Source organism: Pocillopora verrucosa, chromosome 14 (genome assembly GCF_036669915.1).
Source record: "Pocillopora verrucosa isolate sample1 chromosome 14, ASM3666991v2, whole genome shotgun sequence".
Lineage (NCBI taxonomy): Eukaryota > Metazoa > Cnidaria > Anthozoa > Scleractinia > Pocilloporidae > Pocillopora > Pocillopora verrucosa.
This window is the reverse complement of record NC_089325.1, coordinates 19,400,690-19,424,374: the sequence shown is the minus strand read 5'-3', so window position 1 is coordinate 19,424,374 and position 23,685 is coordinate 19,400,690. Positions and strand designations below refer to the sequence as shown.

The 23,685-nt window shown below is 36.7% G+C and overlaps 1 protein-coding gene across 1 annotated transcript; it reads right to left on the bottom strand.

The window, feature by feature from the left end:
- Window positions 1-598: 598 nt before the first annotated feature.
- Window positions 599-21,933, bottom strand: LOC131793318 (periodic tryptophan protein 2 homolog). Its single transcript, XM_066161144.1, is given in 24 exon segments — window positions 599-800; window positions 1,438-1,663; window positions 2,102-2,320; window positions 3,138-3,203; window positions 4,418-4,520; window positions 5,515-5,568; window positions 6,124-6,217; window positions 7,178-7,358; window positions 7,719-7,869; window positions 8,209-8,356; window positions 9,362-9,510; window positions 10,536-10,743; window positions 11,070-11,210; window positions 12,265-12,301; window positions 12,936-13,035; window positions 13,914-14,049; window positions 15,282-15,425; window positions 16,205-16,233; window positions 16,235-16,305; window positions 16,617-16,647; window positions 16,649-16,711; window position 20,143; window positions 20,366-20,478; window positions 20,574-21,933. Coding segments are annotated over 24 exon segments (2,655 nt in total). The 5' UTR covers window positions 20,592-21,933; the 3' UTR covers window positions 599-628.
- Between the last annotated feature and the right edge of the window lie 1,752 nt (window positions 21,934-23,685).

Genomic DNA, 23,685 nt, shown 5'->3' with positions numbered 1-23,685 from the left:
AAAAGCTAATGAATTTTCAAGTGCGATATCGCCAAAGCGATATAAGAGTGACGTCGCAGCATTTATTGGTGGACAGCTTTCGATCGATAACGGAAAGATCAGTACTGGTTTCAAAGAATGGTTATTGAGAGTGATTTTATAATTTTACGGAGACTCTAGTAACGGAAAATATTCCACATGGAAGCCGGCTGGTACTATTGGACCCTATAGAGTTTACATCAATTGAGAGATTCCTTTAATACTTCCTAGAAATGAGTACACGAATCTAAGAACATGAGAATCAAGGTCGATAACACTGAACGAATTTCTCTGGTTGCAGGTATTCAATCTAAGGTTTAAAAATCAGAGTTTAAGTGACCTTCGTAAGGTAACCGATAGTCTTTTGAGGTAAGACTCCGAGCCGTTATCCAAAGGTAGTACTTCTGACTTAAAAAGTTTTGGAAAAACCAACCGATGAATGAAATCAAAGCAAATAAAATACATTATCTGATGCTCTATTGTTCAGCATCGCCGACACACACAAGAACAACGACAACAAAAAAACACAAACAAACGAGGAAAACAAAAAATGAACAGTAACAAAAAAACAAACAAAAAAAGGCAATTAAGGTGTGTGCTTTTTATTATTTTAAGATGGTTTGTGTTTGAAGGATTGATGAACATCATTCTCGTTCAGTCTCTTCTCTTCTTTACCCACAAGGATCGAAGGTACTTCCAGGGTTCGATCAATGGTATTATCAGACTTTAGCATGTCGCCAAAGGCTTTTATGTAGCTGAGGGCGTAAGTGTTACTGGATGATCTGCAAGAGAAAATCGGACATCTCTATGAGACATCTCATCGAAACATTTTATAAATGAGTAGAGACTTAAGAGTAAAATATGTGAAGTAATGGAAGACACACACATGCACAAAAACTTTGCAAAGACTGGACTGGAACTTCGCATTTTCTTCGCATTTTCTTTAAAAGAGTCTTTTTTTTTTCCTTTGTTTTGCATTTCTATTCACCGGACAAGGTAAAAAAAACGCTATAAATTTAAAATTCAATTATGATTGAAAATGCGTTTTTTGTGCTTGATGTTAAATTTTAACGTTAATTCTACGTCAATGGTAGGACCGGGAGGCAGCCCAGAGGTTGGCCTTATAAAGGGTTGGTTGCTATCGGTGATACTCTTGTTAAACTGGTCTTAAAACCCCAACTAAGTGTTAAAAGAAAGAATAAAAGAACAACAGAAGATTACGACTGTCTCTATATCCCAACTATCAAAGCGATTCAGTACGCTAAAAATGTTATGAACAACGAATGTGAACAAATTATAATTTTTCCTAAAACTACAAAGTGATAGAGCAAGCATCACGGTTAACTCATAAGTATGTGAATAAAGAAAAGAAAAGCCTTTGCAATTCTCGGGTTAAGTAGGAGAGCTTAAGATACTTACATCCTGTTAAGGTCTTGTTGTTGTCTCACGAGACTCTTTTGTAGGCTGCGCAACAAAACAGATTGTCCACTAGCCTGTGATTTCAGTTGTTGCCCGTGTACAGTTAACATATAATGACACCATAAAAGATAGAAGTGAAGGTGGCGCGACTCCTCCAATTGCAAAACAATAAACTGCATCAGTCGTTCGATAAAGGGCTCCTTTAGGGAATGTGTTACCAGTGGAACTATATGTTGAACAAAGATAAACGAAGTTAGGAGATGAATTTTGTTCGTTTGTCTCACGATAGTCACTTATGATGTAGATCGCGACGTTTCGACTGCAACACAGCCTGATGAAGACTAGCTGTATTGCGGTTGAAACGTCGCGATCTACATCATAAGTGACTCTATCGTGAGACAAACGAACAAAGTTCATCTCCTATCTTACACCACGATGAACAATAAGCACATATTTTATTAAAATAAACAAAGTTGTCATCAACACGTTCCTACTAGTAATACTAAAGAACTCACAGGGTGCAACTAACGTTAAGAAACCACAAAGTAAATCTTAACAAACTTTCTTGTCTTGAGAATTTCTAATCAATGCTATCTAGTTATTCTTTTTTCATCAACCTTATGGGGGATAAGAATGACACCATATTGAAATCATTAAAACTTACTGTCACAAGGTTCAACTGCCTCCATAACTTGACAAATGAGTTCTGGTTCATTCAGTCTCAGGCTCAATATTAAGGCCTTTGTATGTTCTTTGTTACTACTAGCTTGACAGATCCTCTCGGAGGTGACATTGCATTCGAGTTGAAATGGATCAAACACATCATGAGATTCTAGAGAATATACCACTAGCCCTTCAGAACTAGCTGCAGCCCACGACTGGCCTTCATTGCAAACAGAGAAAATATGGTGGAAGCATAAAATTCAGTAAGTCTTGATAAACAAATCAACGGTTATGATAAGTTGGGCCGTAAAACAGGTGCATTTGGGAAAAAAGGTGTGAAGTAACGTTGTGAGAGAGCAAAGTTAAGTTTGTGGTACAGCAAGAATGGAGACTACAGTTTGGTAATTTGGTAGAAATGAAAGGGTGTTTTCAACCCATTTGTGTTGCTGACAGACTACAAATATTTTTTGGCCACTTGCTGTTCAAGTGAAACAAAATTTTGCCAAGTTTATAGATATCAAGGTTTGGATTTTTCGTCAAAGCATTACCTAAATATAATTAAAACTCGTTAATATGATCATCCTATTCATATCACATCATCACAATGGTGGTCATATTGATGTGATTTTTATAATCATTTGTTTATTTCAAAAGGCTGACTGATAAGGTAACTACGTTACTTTTCTTCCCCTGCATCCCACAGTGATTGCCCTGTCCAGGCTCACACAAAGCAATTTTGTTACTGCTCGATGCATGCCTTTGGTATTATTCTTGCTGACAATGTTCGGCATGGTATCTAACAGTGTCTTTTCTCTGCCACATTAGTAGATTTACATTTTGGAGTTGAGTATTTGGTACCATTCAGCTCTGCTTTTTAGTCTACGGAATGTAACTCTAAAATAAATACTGATCAACATGCAGTCATGTTAACTCTGCACAATGACTTAAATTGTCGCTGACAGGTTATGCAAATCAGATTACAAACACGATTCCTACGTAAAAGGCATACCAAAAAACAACATGTGCAGGTACAGTACCTGTGGGTGAAAACTGCAGTGAGTTCACTCTGACCTCTGGCTGAAACCTGCGAGAGCTCATATCACCTGAAAATAAGACAGAAACTTTATTGAAAACTCTTCAACAAGTATGTAGCGTGAAACACCAAGTTCTTGATGTAAATTCCGAGGCCTTACTGCTGAGGCGTTACTCCAGCAGAACATTAATTAGAAAAGAAAAGTCACAATTATTTACCATCGTTTCAGGTATGTATTAGGAAGCTATGTCCTTGAAATAGCGTTTACAATACCATATTTTTGCATTCAAATAACACAGATTATACGTAGTGTGTAGATAAGTGTGTTGGTGGGTGGGTTAAATTGTGCAACAAAATGCAATGTGGTTAGTCGCGCTTTGTTTTTCTCCTGAAGTGTTGTTTTCCTGTTAGTGAAATCAACCTCTGTGAGGATTCTTTCAACTAGGTCATAGGGATAGCCTCTTTCGGGTGATTGCAACTTGGAGTGTCTGATGTTCTCTTCGAAGCTTGTTTTTGACATTGAGGTTTCTCCCTTGTAAAAGGCCTCGTAAAATCCGCGTATGGTTTCTATTCCTTCCTCCTTCAGAGTATATTCGTGTACAGGCTGGTTAGATCCATAGATACTGAAATTGCACTTTGTGGGGCCTAAGTCCTTTCTATGAATTGATTAGGCTTGTCTGTCAGTGTATCTTTGAGATACGATTTCTGTGTTTTGGTTATCGGTTGAAGATTGTAGTACAAAAGATAATACTTCTTTCGCCTGGTTGACATAATAAGAGTTTTTGTTTATAGTTCCTATTCCCGAGGCCCTACCCCTCAATCCTTAGCTTTTCAGCGATACAGGGCTAGAACTCAAAACACCATCTTTTCAAACTTTGCTACGGTTGTTCATCACTATCAACTTTTGATCGACAGTAAACTTTGAGAGCTACGACTCAATAACGTTAGAAGAAAGTTAATTGTAGGCCCGTATGTTCATTTAAAAAGCTGAATGTAAACCATGTTCATATAAAAATTCTGAATTAGGATATTGTTGTCTGATTTGACATATGGGGAAAACAAGGCATTCAGACTTCCCAGGAGTTCATCTGATTCCGCGCTAACTTATGTTTAAACTGCATTGACATCTGAATTTGATATCCCAAGAAATCAAAGGACCTCGTGTTCCTTATTAGTCATGTGCATCATCGGTATGGATAACGAAAAACAAATTGCCTGAAACCCACATGGAGATGATGGTCGTGGCATGAACTACTACTGGTCTTACGCATTTAGAAAAGTTACCTTTCAAAACACCCGGAAGAGTTGGGGTTAGATCATTATCACTTTTATCATCAATTAGGCCTATGGGTCCTGCTTCCGTCATGTTACCACCATGGAGAAACTCCTGAAAAGACAGACATGCAGCAAATCCGATTTGATATCTCCAACAAACTCATGTTGATTGTAGGAGAGAGTAATATTCATTTTATTTATGACAAACTTGTGACATTTCAATGCTTTTAACTACAAGAACAGTAGAGGCAAAGTTCAGCCCATTTACTCCCTAATCAATGAATGCTTCACGCCTCAAAATTTCAGACTTTGTGCCAAAATTGATTTCATAATACCCCAAAAATGTACTTGCTTGCTTACTGGAAGTAAGCTTTACACCACTTGTTTCTAGCCTTGTGCATATTTCTAAATGATTTTGGACGCCAATTTTAGGCTCTGTCCTTAAAAGAGCATTAAAAGAATTGGTCACCTCAAGAGCAGCTCAACTGATCAGAGGTCTGAGTAAGAGGTATTAGGGACGGGAAAATACTTTTTCCACGTTGTCTTTTACCCTATTGTTTTAAGCAATCTCCATTTTCATTCACCTCAGCTAAAAGCACCGAGCAGGAATATGAAACATTCTGAAAAGTCACAGACTCACAAGTTAAAATACTTATATAAAAGCCCTATAGCACAATGACTACTGGCTTCTTAAAAGTTGGCAACCACATAAACTATTAAGGAACTATCCCATGTTTTTCCCAGGAATTCTCTCAAAAATAAAATATACATGAACTAAAAAGATTTCGTAAAAAAATATATGAATATTCATTAGAAAACGAATTTTTCTTTTGGTTGATGCCTAAAATCATGATTCAATCATCTAGAGAAATGAGAAATCCTTGAAAAATGAAGAATGTTAGACTCAACTTCAACATGTGGGGGGTGGAGCAGTGAAAGAGAATCACACCTGCACACCACTTAGCAGGGGCAAGGCTGTTCAAGCCATGGGTAAGCTGTGCCTGAGTGCCAAATACAGATACCTGGCCCAGCTCTAAAACCTAATAAAAACCTCTGCATAGCTAGAGAATAACATGGCTCTTAATCTAACATGGTTTAGTTTTTACCTTCATGCCATCCAAAGAGAGGTTCCCAGATATGTCAAATTGTTTTATCAACATCTGTTACAAAGTAAAGTATGAAATTGTAAATGTTTCACCCTTAAAGTGTTTAATCCTTCAAACTGAATAAAAAGGTGAAGTCATTTATGATGACCCAGAACCATCCCCATATTCTAGTAAAGTTGATCAAGTGTCACAATCCTGTTTACAAATGACCAAAATTTCTTCACTTTCAACATACATGTAGCTATACATTAATTTTTTGAAAAAGGTTTGCTAGAATGGAAACTACTTTACCAGAAGTCTCTTTATGGCGTAATTATCATTAATACAGCTCTGATAAATTTGTTCAAAAAAGAATCTGTCTTAATTTGCATAGTTTTTGAAAGTGATGCTCAATGAGATTTTTTCTCTAACTCTAAAAAATAGAAATGTGTCAGTGAGCCTGAGCTGAAGAATAATCTCTAATTGACCAAACTATTAACAATTCATTTAAAACAGCTATGTAAATAGCAAACCAAAATATGAAAAATTATTTTCAAAGATGTCAAAATATGTGAAAGGCAAATTAAAGCAATGATCATCAAGGAAAAGCTATACAAGTCATGTACTAACCTTTTGACTGACATGATATAGACAGACACGCTTAGATCTGCCACCCGCTAGGACACATTTTCCATCAGCACTGTAGCTTAAACTGGTAAAGTATCTAGTGTGAATGGCCATGAAATTACTGATTAAAATGCTGCTCAACTTCACAAATGACTTCATCATACTGTGTGGTTTAAAACTTACATCTCCCAGATGCTAATGCCTCTATATTCTTAAGCATAACTATTCTACTGACTACATTATTCTATGCATTCTATGCTTAAGCTGTGTATGCAAGCACATCAACATGAAGTTTCTAATCAATCCAAGTCATAGTTTTCTTGTTTTAACACTGAAGTTAATATTTTTAAGAACACTGCTTGGTGTTGTGAATTCCCCACCATTTTCTTTTCAGGCAGCTATTTGATTTCTTTTTACAGACAAACTTTCCACAAAACAAAAATTTTGGCACCAATTTTTTTATGCTTATATTACATACTGGAGTGGTTTTATCTATAATAATGTAAATGAAAAAATCATATGCTTCTTATTGGCTGAAAACAAGTGCATTCTCATGTAACACAAGTGCAAAGTTGTAACACGTGCAAATTATAAATAGCATGCACATGCCTTCAAAATTTTGTCTGTCTTGCCTTGCTGTAATGTGTTTTTCTTGTACATTATTAGCAAATAATAACATGATTTATCTTGCAATTTGGTGCAATAATTTCACTCACCCTCCGGGCTCATGCAATTTTGTTGTCTTTGAAAAACTTACTTATGCTTATTAACACCTAATTGCACTCAAAATTACTTATAATAATTTATCAACTGAGTTGAAGCAGGTCCCAAAGATTCAATCACATTTTGCAATTGCTATTGTTTTTTTCTTTAATGTCTTCTATTCTGGCAATATTCATTCTCCCTGGTTTAACTCTTGATTAACACTGATATTCAAAGAGACTTCAGCCACTGAAAACCTGCTTCACTGAGATTTCAACCTTTTGCAGAATCATTACAAGACAAAACACACACAGTCTGGAATAAAAAATAATACAAACTGTTCAATGCTTATTACTTTGAAGAGGCCATTGATTTTGCTGTAATCTTATCTGAAGGTTTTCTTCCGAGGGCAAGGTCCCTACGCCCTTCTACTGTTCCTACTTCAACTCCCGCTCTTATGTCAAAAAATGTGATGCGGCAATCCAACGATGCAACAGCCACCTGAGTGCCATCAGGACTCACACACACTGATGAAACTGTTTACAAGACCAAATAGACAGCTCCTAATTATAAGCCCAACACTGACTAGAAGTGAAAAAAAAACTCTTTCCTCTGTAAAAATTGAAGCATTCTTTTGCATGATGTATAGTTGATTGGAAAACTCTTCTTTTCCACAGTTTTTCTAGAAGATGATTCACATAGAACTTCTTCTTTGGATAACTACATTAATTCTTTTGCCCTGATTTGTTTAAGTAACCTAAGGTGGAGTTTTCTAATCATGTCAGGTAAATATGGTTTGAATACTTGTTACAGTGACTCTAAATTGCCCAACAACTAACACACACGTAAATCTGTGAAAATCATAGTTTTTTAGTACTTACTAATTTATTACTAACCATCAGATTCCACACTAAGGGTTTCCCATGAAAGTTTACTATCAAACATATTCCAGAGCCTAACGGTTTTGTCCCAGGATCCTGATATAAGTAGTGGTTGCAATGGGCTGAATACTAGTCCAGAAATAGGTCCCTCATGTCCAGAAAGCACCTTTCAAGGTATAACCAATTTACATTGTTAAACATGACTACATTTAAGAGGAAACACAGAGAACTAAAACACTTGCAACATTTCACTTTTCTACCACTTCAATTTAGAGATGTGTCCTCATGTCAAATACCATGTTAAGTTTCAAACCTCCAGCCTTGTGAAAGTAAGTTCGATCAATTCAGAGTGCATGTAATTCCTATTCAGAGTGTGGAAAACAACAAACACATCATGTCTTTTAAAATAGGACTCAAAATCATAATATCTAATAGTATGCTCATTTTTAATGACATCAGACCTCTTAACTTATATCATTTGTACATTGATTAGCCAGTAACATACCTCAGTAAGACGTGCAGTCTTAACACTCCAAACAAAAATCTCAAATGTGTCAAGAGATCCAGCACAGACAACTTCCCCACTACTGTCAACAGTCACACATGAAAATTGAACTGCTTGGGGTGAAGTAAATGTACGGAAGTTTCGGTATCTGGAAGGAAAAATGAATGTTTCCTCTCTTAGAAAAAATCTCGTTGTAATTTTCCAACACATTCATCAAATTAGGTGTTGAGCCACATCCACACTCGTGCATTTTTTTTGAAAATACTCGCTTTTTTATTTATTTACATTGCTTATCATCCACAATGAAATGCCTGAAAAGGCCCATGAAAATAGTTCCTTTCAAAAAAATTTACTGTTCTGGAAAATATCAATGTTGGTACCATTTCTTGTGTAGACAAATGAAAATGAGGCTTAATTTTGACAATGAAAAAAAAGGCAATGTTCATTTCCTTCCATCTGCATTTGTAGGTGTTTAAGTCTGGACGGTAGACAGAATTGCATTAAAATCTAAATGTTTTCAAACACCAGTGGAGAGTTAAGAGAAACAACGCCAGAGGAAGAAGGAAATGAGTTAACAATTTGGCAATGAATGTGTATGTGTGGTCAACCCTTCATAATTTACTAGATTACATAACTTGGTTGTCTTCCTAAGATCAATTGTATATTATACATTTGTTTGATTCAACACCAAATTGTTGTAGCCTCTTCATAAATAAAGGGGGATGTATAGTTAGCTTTAGTGAAAGAAAAAGTCACTGTGATTAGAAACATTTGATTTTGTTTGAAAGTGACAGTACAAATAACAAAGGAACTATTGATGGCTGAGAAGGTAACCATGTCATCAATGAGACAGGACAAAAAAGGTAAAATAAACTCTTGTATGTACCTCTAAAGATTAAAGAGGAGGAGGGGTCAGAATCATATCATGAATGTGGAGGGAACCTGGCATTATCAGGCCTGGTTGAGAGGGAAGTTGCTTTTCCAGCTTACAACCCTGTGAAACTGACATCTCTGGTGTACAATTACTGATGAATTATACAATCATATTTTACAATGTAAATGTATACACATCTTAAACATGTATTTCCCTTGCATTTAACTTTTAACAAATTATGTCCAAAAAAATTATCATAACGAGTGATTTAAAGTGTACCTATGGAGATCAAATGCTCTGACAGTACCATCCAAGGAGCAACTAAACAGTACTTGACTACTAGGTGTAAATACAACACCCGTAACAGCACAGCTGTGTTCGTTAAATGTTACAAAACAGAAACCTGACATCATGTTCCACAATTTAACCTAAAATTGGAAACAAACAAATGATTAAAAACCTATGGAAACACTACCACTGTTTACAGGCCGGAGACATGATCTGACATAAAGCGGGGGTCTGAATATGCCTCTAGCTGAGAGCCAGTTAAGAGAAGTAAGAACAAACTTACAGACAGCCTAGCCTGATAGCAAAAGAAACAGTGACAAATAAATTTCATGTGATTTGATTTTCTTAGCGTTTCATGATACCAGGTCCACAAGTACTCAATCAAACCACTGGACAGTAAAGAGGTGTTATGAATTCAAAATAAAGGAACTCCAGTGGACATTGATCCAACCCCTGGAAGACTAGGATTCTACCAATTATCCTTGCTAACACACCAGCAGAATGCTCTAAAGTGAAAAAAGAAAGTTTACAGAAGATTGGAGAACAGGTGGGGCTCAAAATCAACACCCAGAATAAAATGGAGATGGAACTGGGTGCAAGACAACAGGAATCTTTGGAACATCATGGGAAAGCTGTTGACAGACGGTTCAAGTTCACATATTTGGGGCTGTCATCTGAGAAACTGATGGAACTGACAAGGACACATCCATCAAAAGAAGGAGAGCACAACTGCAATTCACATTGCTTGTGCAAGTCATCAGATTTTGAACAAAGCTCAGTATTTTCAATAAAGACCTGTCCTTTACAATGCTTGGACAAGTGGAGACAGGCAAAACTACTGACCAAGAAATTTCAGATAAGTATCTGATAAGTGTTTATGAAAGATTCTGAAAATTCAATGGCCAGAGGTCATTCCAAATGAAGACCTATGGGAAAGGACACAACAAAGCCATATAGACAAAAGTATTAAGTGAAGAAAATGGAAATGGAAGGGCATACATGTACACTCCAGAAGCCTGAGAAAATCATCAACTGTATATAACTGCCTATGAATGGAACCCTCAGGTTGATGCCCTATACTTCCAGGCAGAAGCACAGATAGCCAATCTAAATTATCAGCTTGTACTACATAAATTTAAAATGATTGAAAAAGGAAAGGACCAACCTTGCCATCATCACCTCCAGTTGCAACAAAGTGTCCATCTTGAGAGTAACACATGGTGTTCATATTATGGTAGTGACCTTGCTGTTTTAGTATGTATGTTTCACTTTGCCATTCCCAAACCAACAACTGACCCATGTTACTACATCCAAAGGCAAGCCATTCACCACTACTATTGACAGCCACTGTTTCAATAGCCTGTTGTGAAATGCTGTGAAAATAAGTTGGTCACATTAAACAGAGAAAATCCTCACTTTCATGATTAAGGAAAGTTTTCCACCTTGAAAAAGTCATCTTTTCTTGGAAGGATGACTGTGTTAATCTAGAGATGGTAAAAGACGCTTACACTGGTGGCAGAACTACTAAAGCCTCAACACCTCACAATGAAAATTTCCAGACAGACTTGCAAAAAACACTATTTAATGCCTAATTCATAATTCAAATGTGTTATGAAAATAAAACACAACTGAACCAGACTTTAAATAAATTCATTGGCTGCATACAAATTTCATTAGCTAAATATATGAAACATGATACCTTAGGGTGTGGATAAGAATGAAGTCTGGTAATTCATGCAGTGTGAACAGGCCAGTGTGAAATCCAGTTATTAGGAGCTGGGAGGCCTTGTGAAATGCAGTTGTTGTCAGTTCAGCAGAGCTGCCTTGATTGTAGTAGTGCCTATAATCAATAAAATAATGCAATGAAGTACATTTTACACATTAAGCTTATCATTTCATCCCTACTAAGGAAAGCCCACCTATCTATAAACAAAACATGTATAGTATTCTAATTCCCTAGGAGCAAAGAAATTGCTCAATATGATCTAAAAGTAGAAAACAGAGGTTTCAAAGGCATGTATGAGGCAAAATAGCAGAGTATGATTGCTAAAACACTTCTTCCCTACACAGAAACTAAACCCCTTCTAATGGTGTGGTTTCAAGAAATAAATAACAAAGGTATCTGGAACTTTGATAGTAATAAGGTTGTTGACAAAGTCCTTTCATTTGATTAAAAAAGTTCTCATTTAATTTAGAAACAGCTCCTCCCCTTTATACAATGTTGAACTCTACACAAAACTCACTCTGAAGAAAAAGGAAGTACAGAGAAAACTAAAAAGTAATTTGAGAGAGGGAAACAGGAGGTTAACTCCCTTACGGTACAATGGTCACACATTGTACCACAATATGTTAGACTATAGCAATTTGTCTCACGTGTTACCCATCAAGCCTCTCAGAGACTATTCAAGTGTAACCAATAAAAAAACTGAGAACACAACACCTGAAAAAAAAAAAACTGATTTTTGACCTCTTTGGAGGATCTGATGACTCTGTATGCCCAAGATTAGAAAATTGGTATTCACTTACATGACAGTAAATTGCTTTTCACCTAGAGAACACTGAGCTTACTTTCAATCCTTTAAGGTTGGCTGAGGCATTCGATTTTCCCATTAGGCATTTACACAAAATTAGGAGTATAATTCTGCCTTTAAATAATCACTTTCATGATAGGGGCCAGCTATGCTTAGCAAAAATAAATACATGTAATTTAGCACCCTTATTTAAGACCATGTGGCTGAAGGTTTCTTAGAGACCAAATGAACCCACAAAGTTAACAAACAAACCCACTAACCACAGATCCTAAATATGTGAGGGTAAAGCCACACAGTTGATCTCCAAATTTGCATTGTACTTAAAAAAGAGGAAATAGTTATTTAATGTGGGTTCTTGCTTACTTAGCCTTCTTCTTCCAGTGAAGAGAAATTTCATCACCTGCAAAAACAGAGGGAAAACTATGTATCATCTGCTGAGTTATATAATCATAAACACTAATTAGATTGATATGATGGTTGATAAAAAAATATGAGTCTAGTCACCTAACTAGAGCACCCTATAATAGCTTAACATTTGAATTGCATAGGACAAGAAAACACTGATGAGATAAACAAACATTACGATGAAAAGTCATTATGACCTTCAAGTGTGAAAATATCACCACACTCATGTGTATGTGATTAATTTTGGATCGAGATAAAAATTCAAAATTAAACAGATTAATTGTTATCTCTGAAAATAATGAGTTTGTATAGTGCATTCTCTATATGAACATGTTCTAATGCGCTTTACAGTACTTTTCAAGGGACTGAAGCCAAAATTCATTGAGCAGTTTACATCTTTTTTTTAAAAGGGAATTTTGCATGATGCATGCAGGCTGTTTCAAATTTACCAATCAGTGCAACAAATTCCCACAGGACCCCAACATGGTTCAAAACCAAGCCAAGCGCTTTTTTAAGGTTGACTTCCCCAACAAAACATTTACTGAAAGTTACTCAAGTTTCCTTTTAAAGGTGTCAGGATTACCATACTGCTTAATAACATCTAGAAATAGGGATAGACTAGATGTTACCTTGTTTGGAATCTGTTTCACTGGAAGAAACTTGTGAATCCTTGAGGCTTCCCTGGCACTTCCAACATAATAGGGCCCCATCACGACTCACTGTGTATGTCTTGTTTAATCATGTCAAGTACCAACCTTTAAATGTCATATTCCCTAATATACTTTAACCACTCACAGGCACATGGAGAGCCATGGAGAGCCATGGAGAGTATTCAGAACCAAAAGTAAGCAAGTTTCTTGATTTTGACAAGTTATCTTTAAAAACGTTTTCAGGAATATTTCCATAAAGGATTTCTCTAGTTTATTCTACCTCACTGTTGTTTCATCCGATGAATTTCACAAATTATAAGGAAACTTAAGAAAAAAGACCACAAGGGCTTGAGCATGAGAAATGGTTAGACAAAACATTTCTTTTACACTTGAAACCACTGGTTTTTCTCTGGTTTTGCTCTCAGCATCTCCAGGAAAGTATCTCAAGGGGCAAATAAACACTTGACAATCTGTTCATGTCAAACAAAGCTCCACCCTCTCTCTCAACAAAACTTGTTTCATTCTTCTCCTTGCCTCCACTGATTCCCCTTGAGCCTTTTCATTTACAGGGGGTACCAGTGGGTGAAACATGCTACGAGAAAGCTAAACCTATGACACTATTCATCCAAATTTTTTTTAAAAAGTATTTTAATTTTGATAAAAATAAAGATAATCACTAAAAGAATATTTCATCTTTTGTGAATCACTTATTGCCAAGAACTCTAAGGGTACTCCATCAGTTTTTGCACACCTAGCAAATTGCGAAATACACCCAAGAAAAAATTACATTTTCAACTGTCTGTTTCCTTTAGATTAAGTCAGGGCCATGCTACACAAAGGTTGGCACTGGATATTGCCAAACACCTTAAATTCATTCATCTAATGCACTTTTTAGAGTATATTACTGTGTATTTTTCCAAACATAAATTCTGCAGATGGAGTAGGTAGAAAGGATACATTTAATGATTTGTCCTCAAAATAACAGCCTATTACAGTATTTCTGTGTCCTGACAGGGTCACTGGAACAAAATTCTTCACAGGGAATAATGAAAAGATGCGACCTGTCATGTCTCTACTGCCAACCACAAAAAACCTATCAACAAAATGAGAACTTAATTGATACAATCGCTTCTCAGCTCTGACGAAAGGCTAACAAGGCAAGGCTCTAATTATAACCCATTTGAAACATGACATCTGCAAAAGTGACAATGAGGGTTTCTATATTTCATTATAGATGGACGGTGTCTTCTAGCAAATTTGTAATCAAAGACTGTTCTTCATCATTGCAATTTTAAAAAGCCTGTTTTTGATCTGCAGTTCAGTCCATGTGGAAGGTAAGTACTAGGCTTACTCATTGCTCTGACAAAGGGCTAACACCCGAAAAATCAGCATTTTTACCCATTACGGTGGCTAATTTACGTTTTCAACTCATTTGTGAACACTAAATTACCTGCTCTACTCTCCCACCGATGCAGCACCACAGTTTCTTTAGAAACTTACCCCTTTACTCATAGATCAGGATTAGGACATGAAATGAGACTTTCAAAATGTTAAGGCTGAACTGTTGTGTCCCAAAATAGGCAGATTAAAGGGCTGTTTGTGGCAAATTAATTAAAAACTTTACAGCTTTTAGTTAATAATTTACTCTTCAGGAACCTGAACCTAGAATGGTAAAAATTGACTGAACACTTCATAAAACAATAATTAATTCAGTAATTAACATAGACAAAGAATTACAAACAACTTCTTCTTTGTCTACTAACAAAGTCATTTTAGAAGTACTTTTCTAATGCATTTTAGCTGAAATTCTTATTTGGAACCCCAAAAAGTAAGTATCATCAGGAGATTTTGACTGGCTCTAAATATGTAGATGTTCGGGGCTATGAAACATAAAGTCTGACAAATGAAATGCCGTGTGATGTCTAACAGTAATGTTTGTGACATTCACCCCTGAAGTCTACAAGTGAATAAACAACAAACAAATAGATAAAAAGGAAAATAAGAAAAAAAAGGGAAAATTGAAAATGTCTACCCCATGATTTGTATCGATCAATTCCAAAAACTACACTCCCATGTGATTGACACATGTACAGTAATATAGCTACTGAACTACTTTTGACTTTTGGCTGTCACCACTGTTCAAAATTCATTTCCAGTTATCAAAGTGTAACATTTCTTTGGAACAAAAGTAACTGCTTTTCTTTCATAACTTAGGAAAGTTAGCACTTTTACTGATTGTAATACCTGAATGTCTTTAAATTATAAATAAATACCCTCATCAAAAGAACTATTATTTGCAAATAGTCCTGAAACTAGTGACAGTACCTTGAGCCTGATGCCCAGTCAATACAAACAGCATCATCATAAAGCCCTGTGTAGGTTTGATGGATAGAGAAGGGTGCAAACTCTTTACTTTGGTCTGGAGAATGCCACACTTTGATATGCTTCCCATGTGTTACTGCAATAAACCTAGAAAAAAAAAGATCCACCACCAATTTGTAAAGACTAGATTTCGTTGCCTTTTTAGTCTTTTCGCAATGGACTGATTGAAGGGTGACATATCAATCAGATTATTTAAGAGCTAAACAACCAATAACTGTACACATCCATCTTGAATTATTCAAGTGTAGTTCAGGTACCACTTCACTTTACCACACAAAAATTCATGGACCAGCTCCATGCTCCAAACCCAAAAAAGTGTGAGGGTTCACAAAATAGGAGCTACTTGAGTCTTAAATGCCTTCAGTCATGTTTTTATTTAATTATATGATTCATTCACTACTTTGGTGTTATTGGTCAACCCAATTATGAACGAATTGTGACAGTCAGGGAGAGTCATAAAATTTTCTATGAAAAAATAAAAAAGTGAAGAGACCAAGACCATCAACAGCTTCCTCAAGTAACTTTCCCTTAAATTTACAAAATGAAAACCAAGGGTATGATTACAACGGAAGAAAGGTCGTATCTTTAAAAAGAAGGACAACCACTTACGATAGGAATTCTACATGAATGATTTTACTTGTGAACACATCATGCGTGGTCCAATACGCCAGTGAAGGCAGAATTTCCGATACCTTTAGACACCACTTGCCGGTTTCTTAGGGTTTGGTGGATTTGGCCAGTTTGCAGGGCTAGTAAGAACCCCACTAGTGCAAAAATATATACAGTACACATAGTTTGTATGCCAGAATAATAATTCCGTTTCCAACATACACCCCATTAGCTCCCTCTGCAAGCCTAGTATCCACCTTCCACATGGACTGAACTTCAGATAAAAAAACAGCTTTTTGAAACTTGCAACGATGACGAACAGTCTTTGATTTCAAATTCGCTAGAAGACACCGTCCATCTGTTACTTAAATATAGAAAACCTTCATTGTCAACTTTTGCAGATGTCATGTTTCAAATGGGTTTATAATTAGAGAATTGCCTTGTGGAAAAAGTCTTTCAAAAGGAGCATTTAACTGACCAGCAGCTATACATGTCAAGATATATTTACCACCACCATGAAACTTACGGTTGAGATAAGGACTTAGTTCATAACAGCAACAAAGTACTACATTTTAAATCAAAAACAGGAGAAGGAGGGGGGGGGAAAACATTGTGTGGAAAGGCCATAATTTAGAACTGTATACTACTATATATTGTACATGTACAAACCCTCATCAACTGCAATAATGGTCCTGCCATATGGAGGACAAACTAATTCTTGCTATGTTCTTCTGGTTTTCAAAAGGAAGAGTCCATGATCTGGGCTATTTGAAAGTAATGGTGGAAAAGGCATATCAGCCTGATTGTGGAGTAAAAGCTACACATGGATAAATGCGAACCCTAAATAAAAAAGGCACATGGGAAACCACTAAAAGTATCAGAGGCCCTGTTTAATCAAGAAAATACTATATAAAAAATCGCTTAAGTCAGGTCTCTCCCACTTCTCTAAACTTCTGTGAGATGCAGAGACTGAGAGACCCTTAATGGATCATAGTGCTTTACTGCCTTACTGATAGTCCTCTTGAGGTGGGTTTACTGGTATATTTCCATATGACGCACCATGCTCCACTCAGATTGGCTGTATCTAGCAATTGTGGAGTAGCACATTTTCAACGACGTGCCTTCAGCAGTTTGCTGTTGCATGGCAACATCACTGTTGCTTTGATAGGAGAGTGAGAGGTTTTACAAAGATCTCCTCTTTTACCTTGCATATGTAATTAGGGGAACAAACCTCACACATAAACACCTTACTAAAATCTACTGTTTCTACTAACGATTCCACAAGACTCGGGCCTCTTAAAGCCTTGATTGTGTACCTATCAACACTTTTGCATGTAATTAATCTATATATTCAGCCATCTATCTTGTATACTGTCATATGTAATATTTTATGGGAGTTACCAAACACACATGATATTTACCCATCAGCAGATAGCAAATTATAGGGAAACAAGATCACACAATCTTTGAAACTATAGCCACTGTCCGTATCCACTACCTAGGCATTTCACAATAACTGAAGACACAGGCACCCTGGGCCCACCACTGAGTTCAAATCCACTGCAGCTTTAAATATTACAGGGGCTATTCAAAAACATTTAACCCTGCCTGTAGTAATAAGGCATACATGCTTTCACTAGGTCAGAGACTAAGCCAACATCAACAAAAAGAGATTGACTCAGCACTACAAGATTCTTGTGCATGCTGCAAGGTTAACATTAGCAAAACTGGAGAACATGTGCCTGACCAAATCAATCAGCGTTTAAAAGACGATCTGACTAGCTAAGACACGGACCTCAGACAGTTGTATCACACTAACAACACCAGAAAACCATTTGCTTTGCAGTAGTACCAAGATTGATTGATTGTGATAGCCAATATTACCCACCGCAGGTAAAAAGAGGTGATTCACTGAAGGCTACATACATCAAAAACAACATCAACAGGAGTGACAGAACTATAAATGCCTGAGGCAAGGGTCCCAATGACCATTGAAAAGGGGCACACCTACTTTGAACATATTGCCAGTCCAGCTGTCGAATACTAAGTATGGAGGATCATAAAATTCACTCGTTTGATTATTTGTTTTTTGCATTGTGTTGAATTTTACTTTTATATATCATTACTTTTTTATCAGCTGCTTGTTTTCGTGTTTTTTGGTACGTACTTTGTTATGTTTTTCTTTGTCAGTTACATCTTTATTTGTATACATTTCCTCACACCACAACAGTTTTTTGCAGTCTTCCTGTAAAGCCATCTTCTTTTTGCATATTACTTACTTGTTTAACACTTCAGTTTACTACTACAGTATGGGCTAGGTGCAAGTTCTCTGTTTAGGAGTCCTCTTCAACTTAAAAAGTTAATTGCTATCTTCAGTTTAGTTAGATCTTATATAGGAAATGGACAGTCTGAGTTTTAAAGGTTTTCTCACTCATTTCAGATCGCAAGCTTATGTATGGTAATAAAGACTCACACACAGCTAACACTCCTAAAGTATTTAAAGCTACGTGTTCAAAACACAATACATACACAAAAAAGGAATGATGAAAAGATAGTCCAAACTGGCTCCATACATCAGGAGAAAAGATTATTAATTGCAGATTATGATAACACATATATTAAAGCGGAATTTTTCTTTTACAGAAGTGTCAGGATCTGGTAAGGCAATGACATGACCGCAGTGTTCTTCTTTTGACATTTATCGGGTATTGGATGCTGCAGCACAAGCAAAATTGCCTGCACGTCTTATTTACATGGCATCAATTGATGAAAGTGTGTCCAGGGACTTTTTGTGATATTCTGACTGGTTTGTCTAGATATCAGCATCTAAAGTTGGAGTACCTAAAAATATGTGGGCCATATTGGATAACATGGACACCATAGGACAAATATCAAAATAAATCATCAAAATTTCACAACATACTTTCCTTTGTCAATTTATTCCTGGAATGTTCTTTGACAATTGAAAAAATTGTTCAATGGGGGTAGAATTGACAAATCAGTCAAATCTATTTACCCCATAAAATTTGCTCAAAGTGGTTGTATTCCTCACCAAATCAAATGCAGATTTTAGCTCATAAAGGTTCACAAACAACCTGCAACCCTCACCTCCTGAAACCATAACCCAATAGGGACCTCCTGGCATCAATGACGATGGATCAAGATTTCCCGGAAAATTAACCCATGGCAGGCACATTTTTTAATCTCCAAATTCTCAGAGGGGCATTGAGGAGGAGACACAATAATGAGCAAAGTTGCCAAAGGCAAAGGCAAAATGGAAAAACCACAAAATGTGCTAAGGGGCAAGACAACAAATTGACTGAAAGCTTTCATAATTCTGATTCGAGGCAACTTGTTAATGTTTTCATATCAAGGCTGGTACTAGATACTCATTTTTAACATTAGATATGGCAAGTTTTGGTTTGATGGTGACTTCTTTGTTCAAAATCTGGACACCATCATGGAGCTCTGCAGTACAAGTCACTTTGACAAAGGAATTTCTTTCTTTTCTTGACAGAATAATACCCTTTCTTTCTTCTTTGGGCGTTTCTTTTTTTTTCTGCTGCTTTTTGATTTTTTCCATGAGCAGAATTCTTCCCATAAGCAAAGAGCTTCCTCATGTGAATTTCGTAAAGGGCACAATGTAAACAAACTATGGAAATACCATAAAAAACGAGCCCCATCATGAGTGGTTGCCATGAAAATTCCCTCAGGGAATTTGCCTATGTCCAAGATCATAACACCTTCCTAATTTATTAACTTTCATTTGAAACTACGTTTTCTAAATACCTTGGGTGCTTTTAAAGATTTCAGAAATTTTTAATAGAAACATTGGGTTGAATGTTTGAAGCCAGTTAGTCAAATGACTGAAAAAATCAATTTTTTTGGCCTCTTAAGGTGGGAAGTAACCTAAAAACTCAGACTAATCATGCCAGTGTCACAGCGACTTTAATCATGCTGAGGTGCATTGCAGTTAGCTCATCATGACCACCTTCATTCTTCGCAGTGAAGCAAGCCTCAGAAATTACATTGGCCACTCTTTGAGTGGACAACTAAGAGCTTGCTCTGGTTTCCTTTCTAATGCATTGAACACAAAGCCACATCAGCCACTGTAGCCAAGTTTTATGGCTCTGTCATCCCAAGCAATCTTTATGTGCATGCAATCTTCTCCCTACTCAAGAGGTGGGGAGAAAACACTCGAATACATCTCTAGCCACTTCCTGCGTGCTTTACAACAGGACAGAGCACAGTCAAGGCTTCTCTATTTGTTAAGTAGAGCCTATTCACTGTTTTTTTTAATCACAAAACTAGAGTGTTTTGGCACTGCAAGTAATTAGAATAATTATACACCACTGCCAAAACTGATGAAACAAAATATTTGTATGTTTACGATTTTAAAAAGTCATACTAAAGCTTACTTTTTAAGGTCAAAAACAGATGCTCTGTTACCCACTGGACTCACTACACAATCGCCATCAGCACTGAACACCACGTTACCTTGTCGATAGACGGAGCCTAAGATATTTGAAAACTGAAGACACCTGAATTAGAGCTGAGAATATTTCTTCACTACCCAAATCCACAAGTTTGAATATATCACAAGCTCTAAAAGTTATGTTAAGGTACCTTGAAGGAAAGCGCCATGACACTTCAGTGTTCAACGTGGGGCTACACATTAATGCATATCGCCATGACAGAGTGTCAATTCATTTGTGACCAGTCTTCTCTCGAACGGCTATCCCTGCAAAACAGTAGCTTAGGCTTCCACGAAAAGAACCTAAACCTTTGTTACATTTGCTCTGGACAACGGGTGTGAATTTCCGTTACCAATACATTCCCTGAAGCAAAAGAACTAGGGCTGCATTTGTTGTTTGTTCACAGAGGTCATTGACTTAATTCTTTCAAATGAATATCAATCTTGGATTGACCTCTTGAAAGAAAAGAGGTGACTAAGTATATCAGCCAAGTGACCGCTATGCTGGCGAGTTGACCATCAGAAGCAGAAGCCTCGTGTTCATCAAACAAAAACAGGCGATTGTTACTGTGTTTTTGGAATCATTTTTACCGGGCTAATTTTCAGCATCGATGATACGCGCCAAAGTAAACTCGGTGCGTGATTTTGATTCGAAGTGTTGAAAAGTGAACAGAAGAAAGACAAAGCTACTGATCTTGAGTGCACGACACCGTCCACCCCCATCAATAGAGTACACTCAATGTGTCTAGTAAACAGATCAAGCTATCCCCTTCTGCAAGAGATATTAGAGTCATTGTCGATGAGTACATACTTCTAGATAAACATGTGACCAGTACCTGTAAGGCCTGTTTCTTCTGCCGAAGAAATACCAGCAAGAGAAGAGACTGTTTATCACTAACAGACACCGAAAAGTTAGTAACGCATTCATTACATCTAAGCTAGATAATGCAAATTCGTTATTGTGTGGACTACCCAAATTTCTGATAGATCGCCTGCAAAATGTGCAGAATGCTGCGCCCTACGTTATTACTCTTACCAAGAAGGATGATCACATCGAGCCTGTCCTAAAGCAGCTACACTGGCTTCCAGTTAACCATTAAATCAATCGAAAGATATTACTATTAACTTACAAAGCGCTTAACGGCCAAGCTCCTGGCTGCGAGGGGCTAACGCTCGAAAAGTCAGCTTTTAAACTCTTTACGGTGGCCAATTATCGTTATCAACTTAGTTGATAATACCTAGCTTAGTTACTGACCTGCTCGAGCCTTATGGAATTTGAGATCATCTCTCAAGAATTTACTGAAAGTACCATCTGTCAAGATAGTAAGTTATGACTATAGGTGTTTCTCTTTCGCGGCACCTAGCTTATGGAACGCTCTTCCCAACAATATTAAACAGAGCAGCTCACTATCAAATTTTAAGATCCTTCTAAAGACACATATTTTTAATCAATCTTATAATTAGTTAAGTATGCGACAGTTTTTTAAAGTTAAATTCTCCTCCAGTTATTGATGGTTTTTTATCTCTCCTCCCGGCTCCAATATTGCAATTGTAAAATTTCGATTTTTTATTTTTGATCGTAATAATTGTAAAGCGCTATTGAGCTACAGGAAATAACGGTACATAAATAAAGCAATATTATTGTTATCATCATATTATCGTATTAAATTGTAGTTTAAAATTTTGAATAAGATACGTCTCTGTACTTAAATCAAAAAACTAGATTACCTTTCCTTTGTTTTGCTTGTTTGTACTTTTTTATAGTTTTTTTTCTGCCGAGTCGCCAGTTTGGTCGCTTTCTCTTTCTTCTTCGTACCCAGTTCTTCTCGCTCTTTAGTCGCCATATTGACTTGAATATCGCGTGAGTCATCGCGTGATCGGTTGTGTGCCAAAGATTGCTGAAGACCTCTCCTGGAACCTCTCTTGCCTCAACCCCACAGGTGCTCAGTCAATTTTTTCCAAAACGGTGGTCAACCCGAGAAAACCCGGCTGGTTCTTTCTTTTTCTTAGGCAAAGGTTGAACTTAAACCCTCGGACAGGTTCAGCGTAACTGTTTTAAAAGGACCTTTAATTTAAAGCAGCCGGGCACGGTCTCAAATGGTCTAAATGCCCAGCACTCAGAAATTTCTCTATCATCCCACAGGAAACCTTATTTAAACTTACTGAGTATTTATGACCTTTTTAAGCAATGCCGAGCGATTCCAAAAATTATTTATGGGTTTGAGTGGTCATATTTTCTGATATGGAAAATACCCTGATTGAATTTTGAGCGATATGTTGCGTAAGCACCATGCTAAACAAACATCTGGTTGCCAAATTCAAAGGAATTTGATATTCCCCGACTTTTAATTGAATTTTCCCAGACAAAACTAAATTTTCCTTGGCCAACTGTATTAAAACTTTCAAAACGAACCCTGACAATGGCCGCCATCCTCCACTTACAGCCAGCCTCTCCACACGACTTCTACCCTTCCAACACCTTTCATGATTTTGAAATGTAACTTAGAATTCACAATGTAAGAAAACAATAAGAACAGAAAAAACAAATGTACAATTTCATTTACAACCAACTCGAACTTGCATAACAAAGAGAAAGGATGAGCTGTTCAGGAATCTATCAACTGTTGTAAACAATGTACATGAGTAGCGTGAGTGACACCAGCTTTACAAAAAAGAAAGAGTAAAATCTATTGTAATCATTTAGTAAAAATATCACTTTTCCTTTGCTTTTTTTCAGTGTGGAAATTCCCTGACTCAAAGTGAAAATTCCATCTTTTCTTGACCTTGAAGAAATGTTTTTTCCCTGCCTTTTTCATAACCCATAGCAGCCATCTGTGATACTCTTGAAAGTTTGGAAGAACAAGTCAAAAGAAATTCTGTGAAAATCTGACTTCCATGCACTTTTTCTACTTGAGATTGTGCCCTGCAGTCTGATTAGAGGTATAGGATTTCATAAGTTTTGAAAAATAATTTTATAGCATGAACAAGCTCTGATACCATGCATATCAACAGGTAGATGCAAGCAATGTATTCTTCTATTGTGAAAAGTTTTCAGTTAACTATATGTGTTGCATGCAATATCTGTCTTCCATAACACTCCTGCTCAGTTCCTGCTCAACTCAAAAACTGTGAGCCTTATAACTAAATCACTGTGGTATATATTCATATATATCTGCTTGGATTTCCAAAAAACATGCCTGTTGTTACAAGATTGACAGTTAGGTTCATGCCCTACAACAGCTCAGCTAGTGGGTGAACACCCTG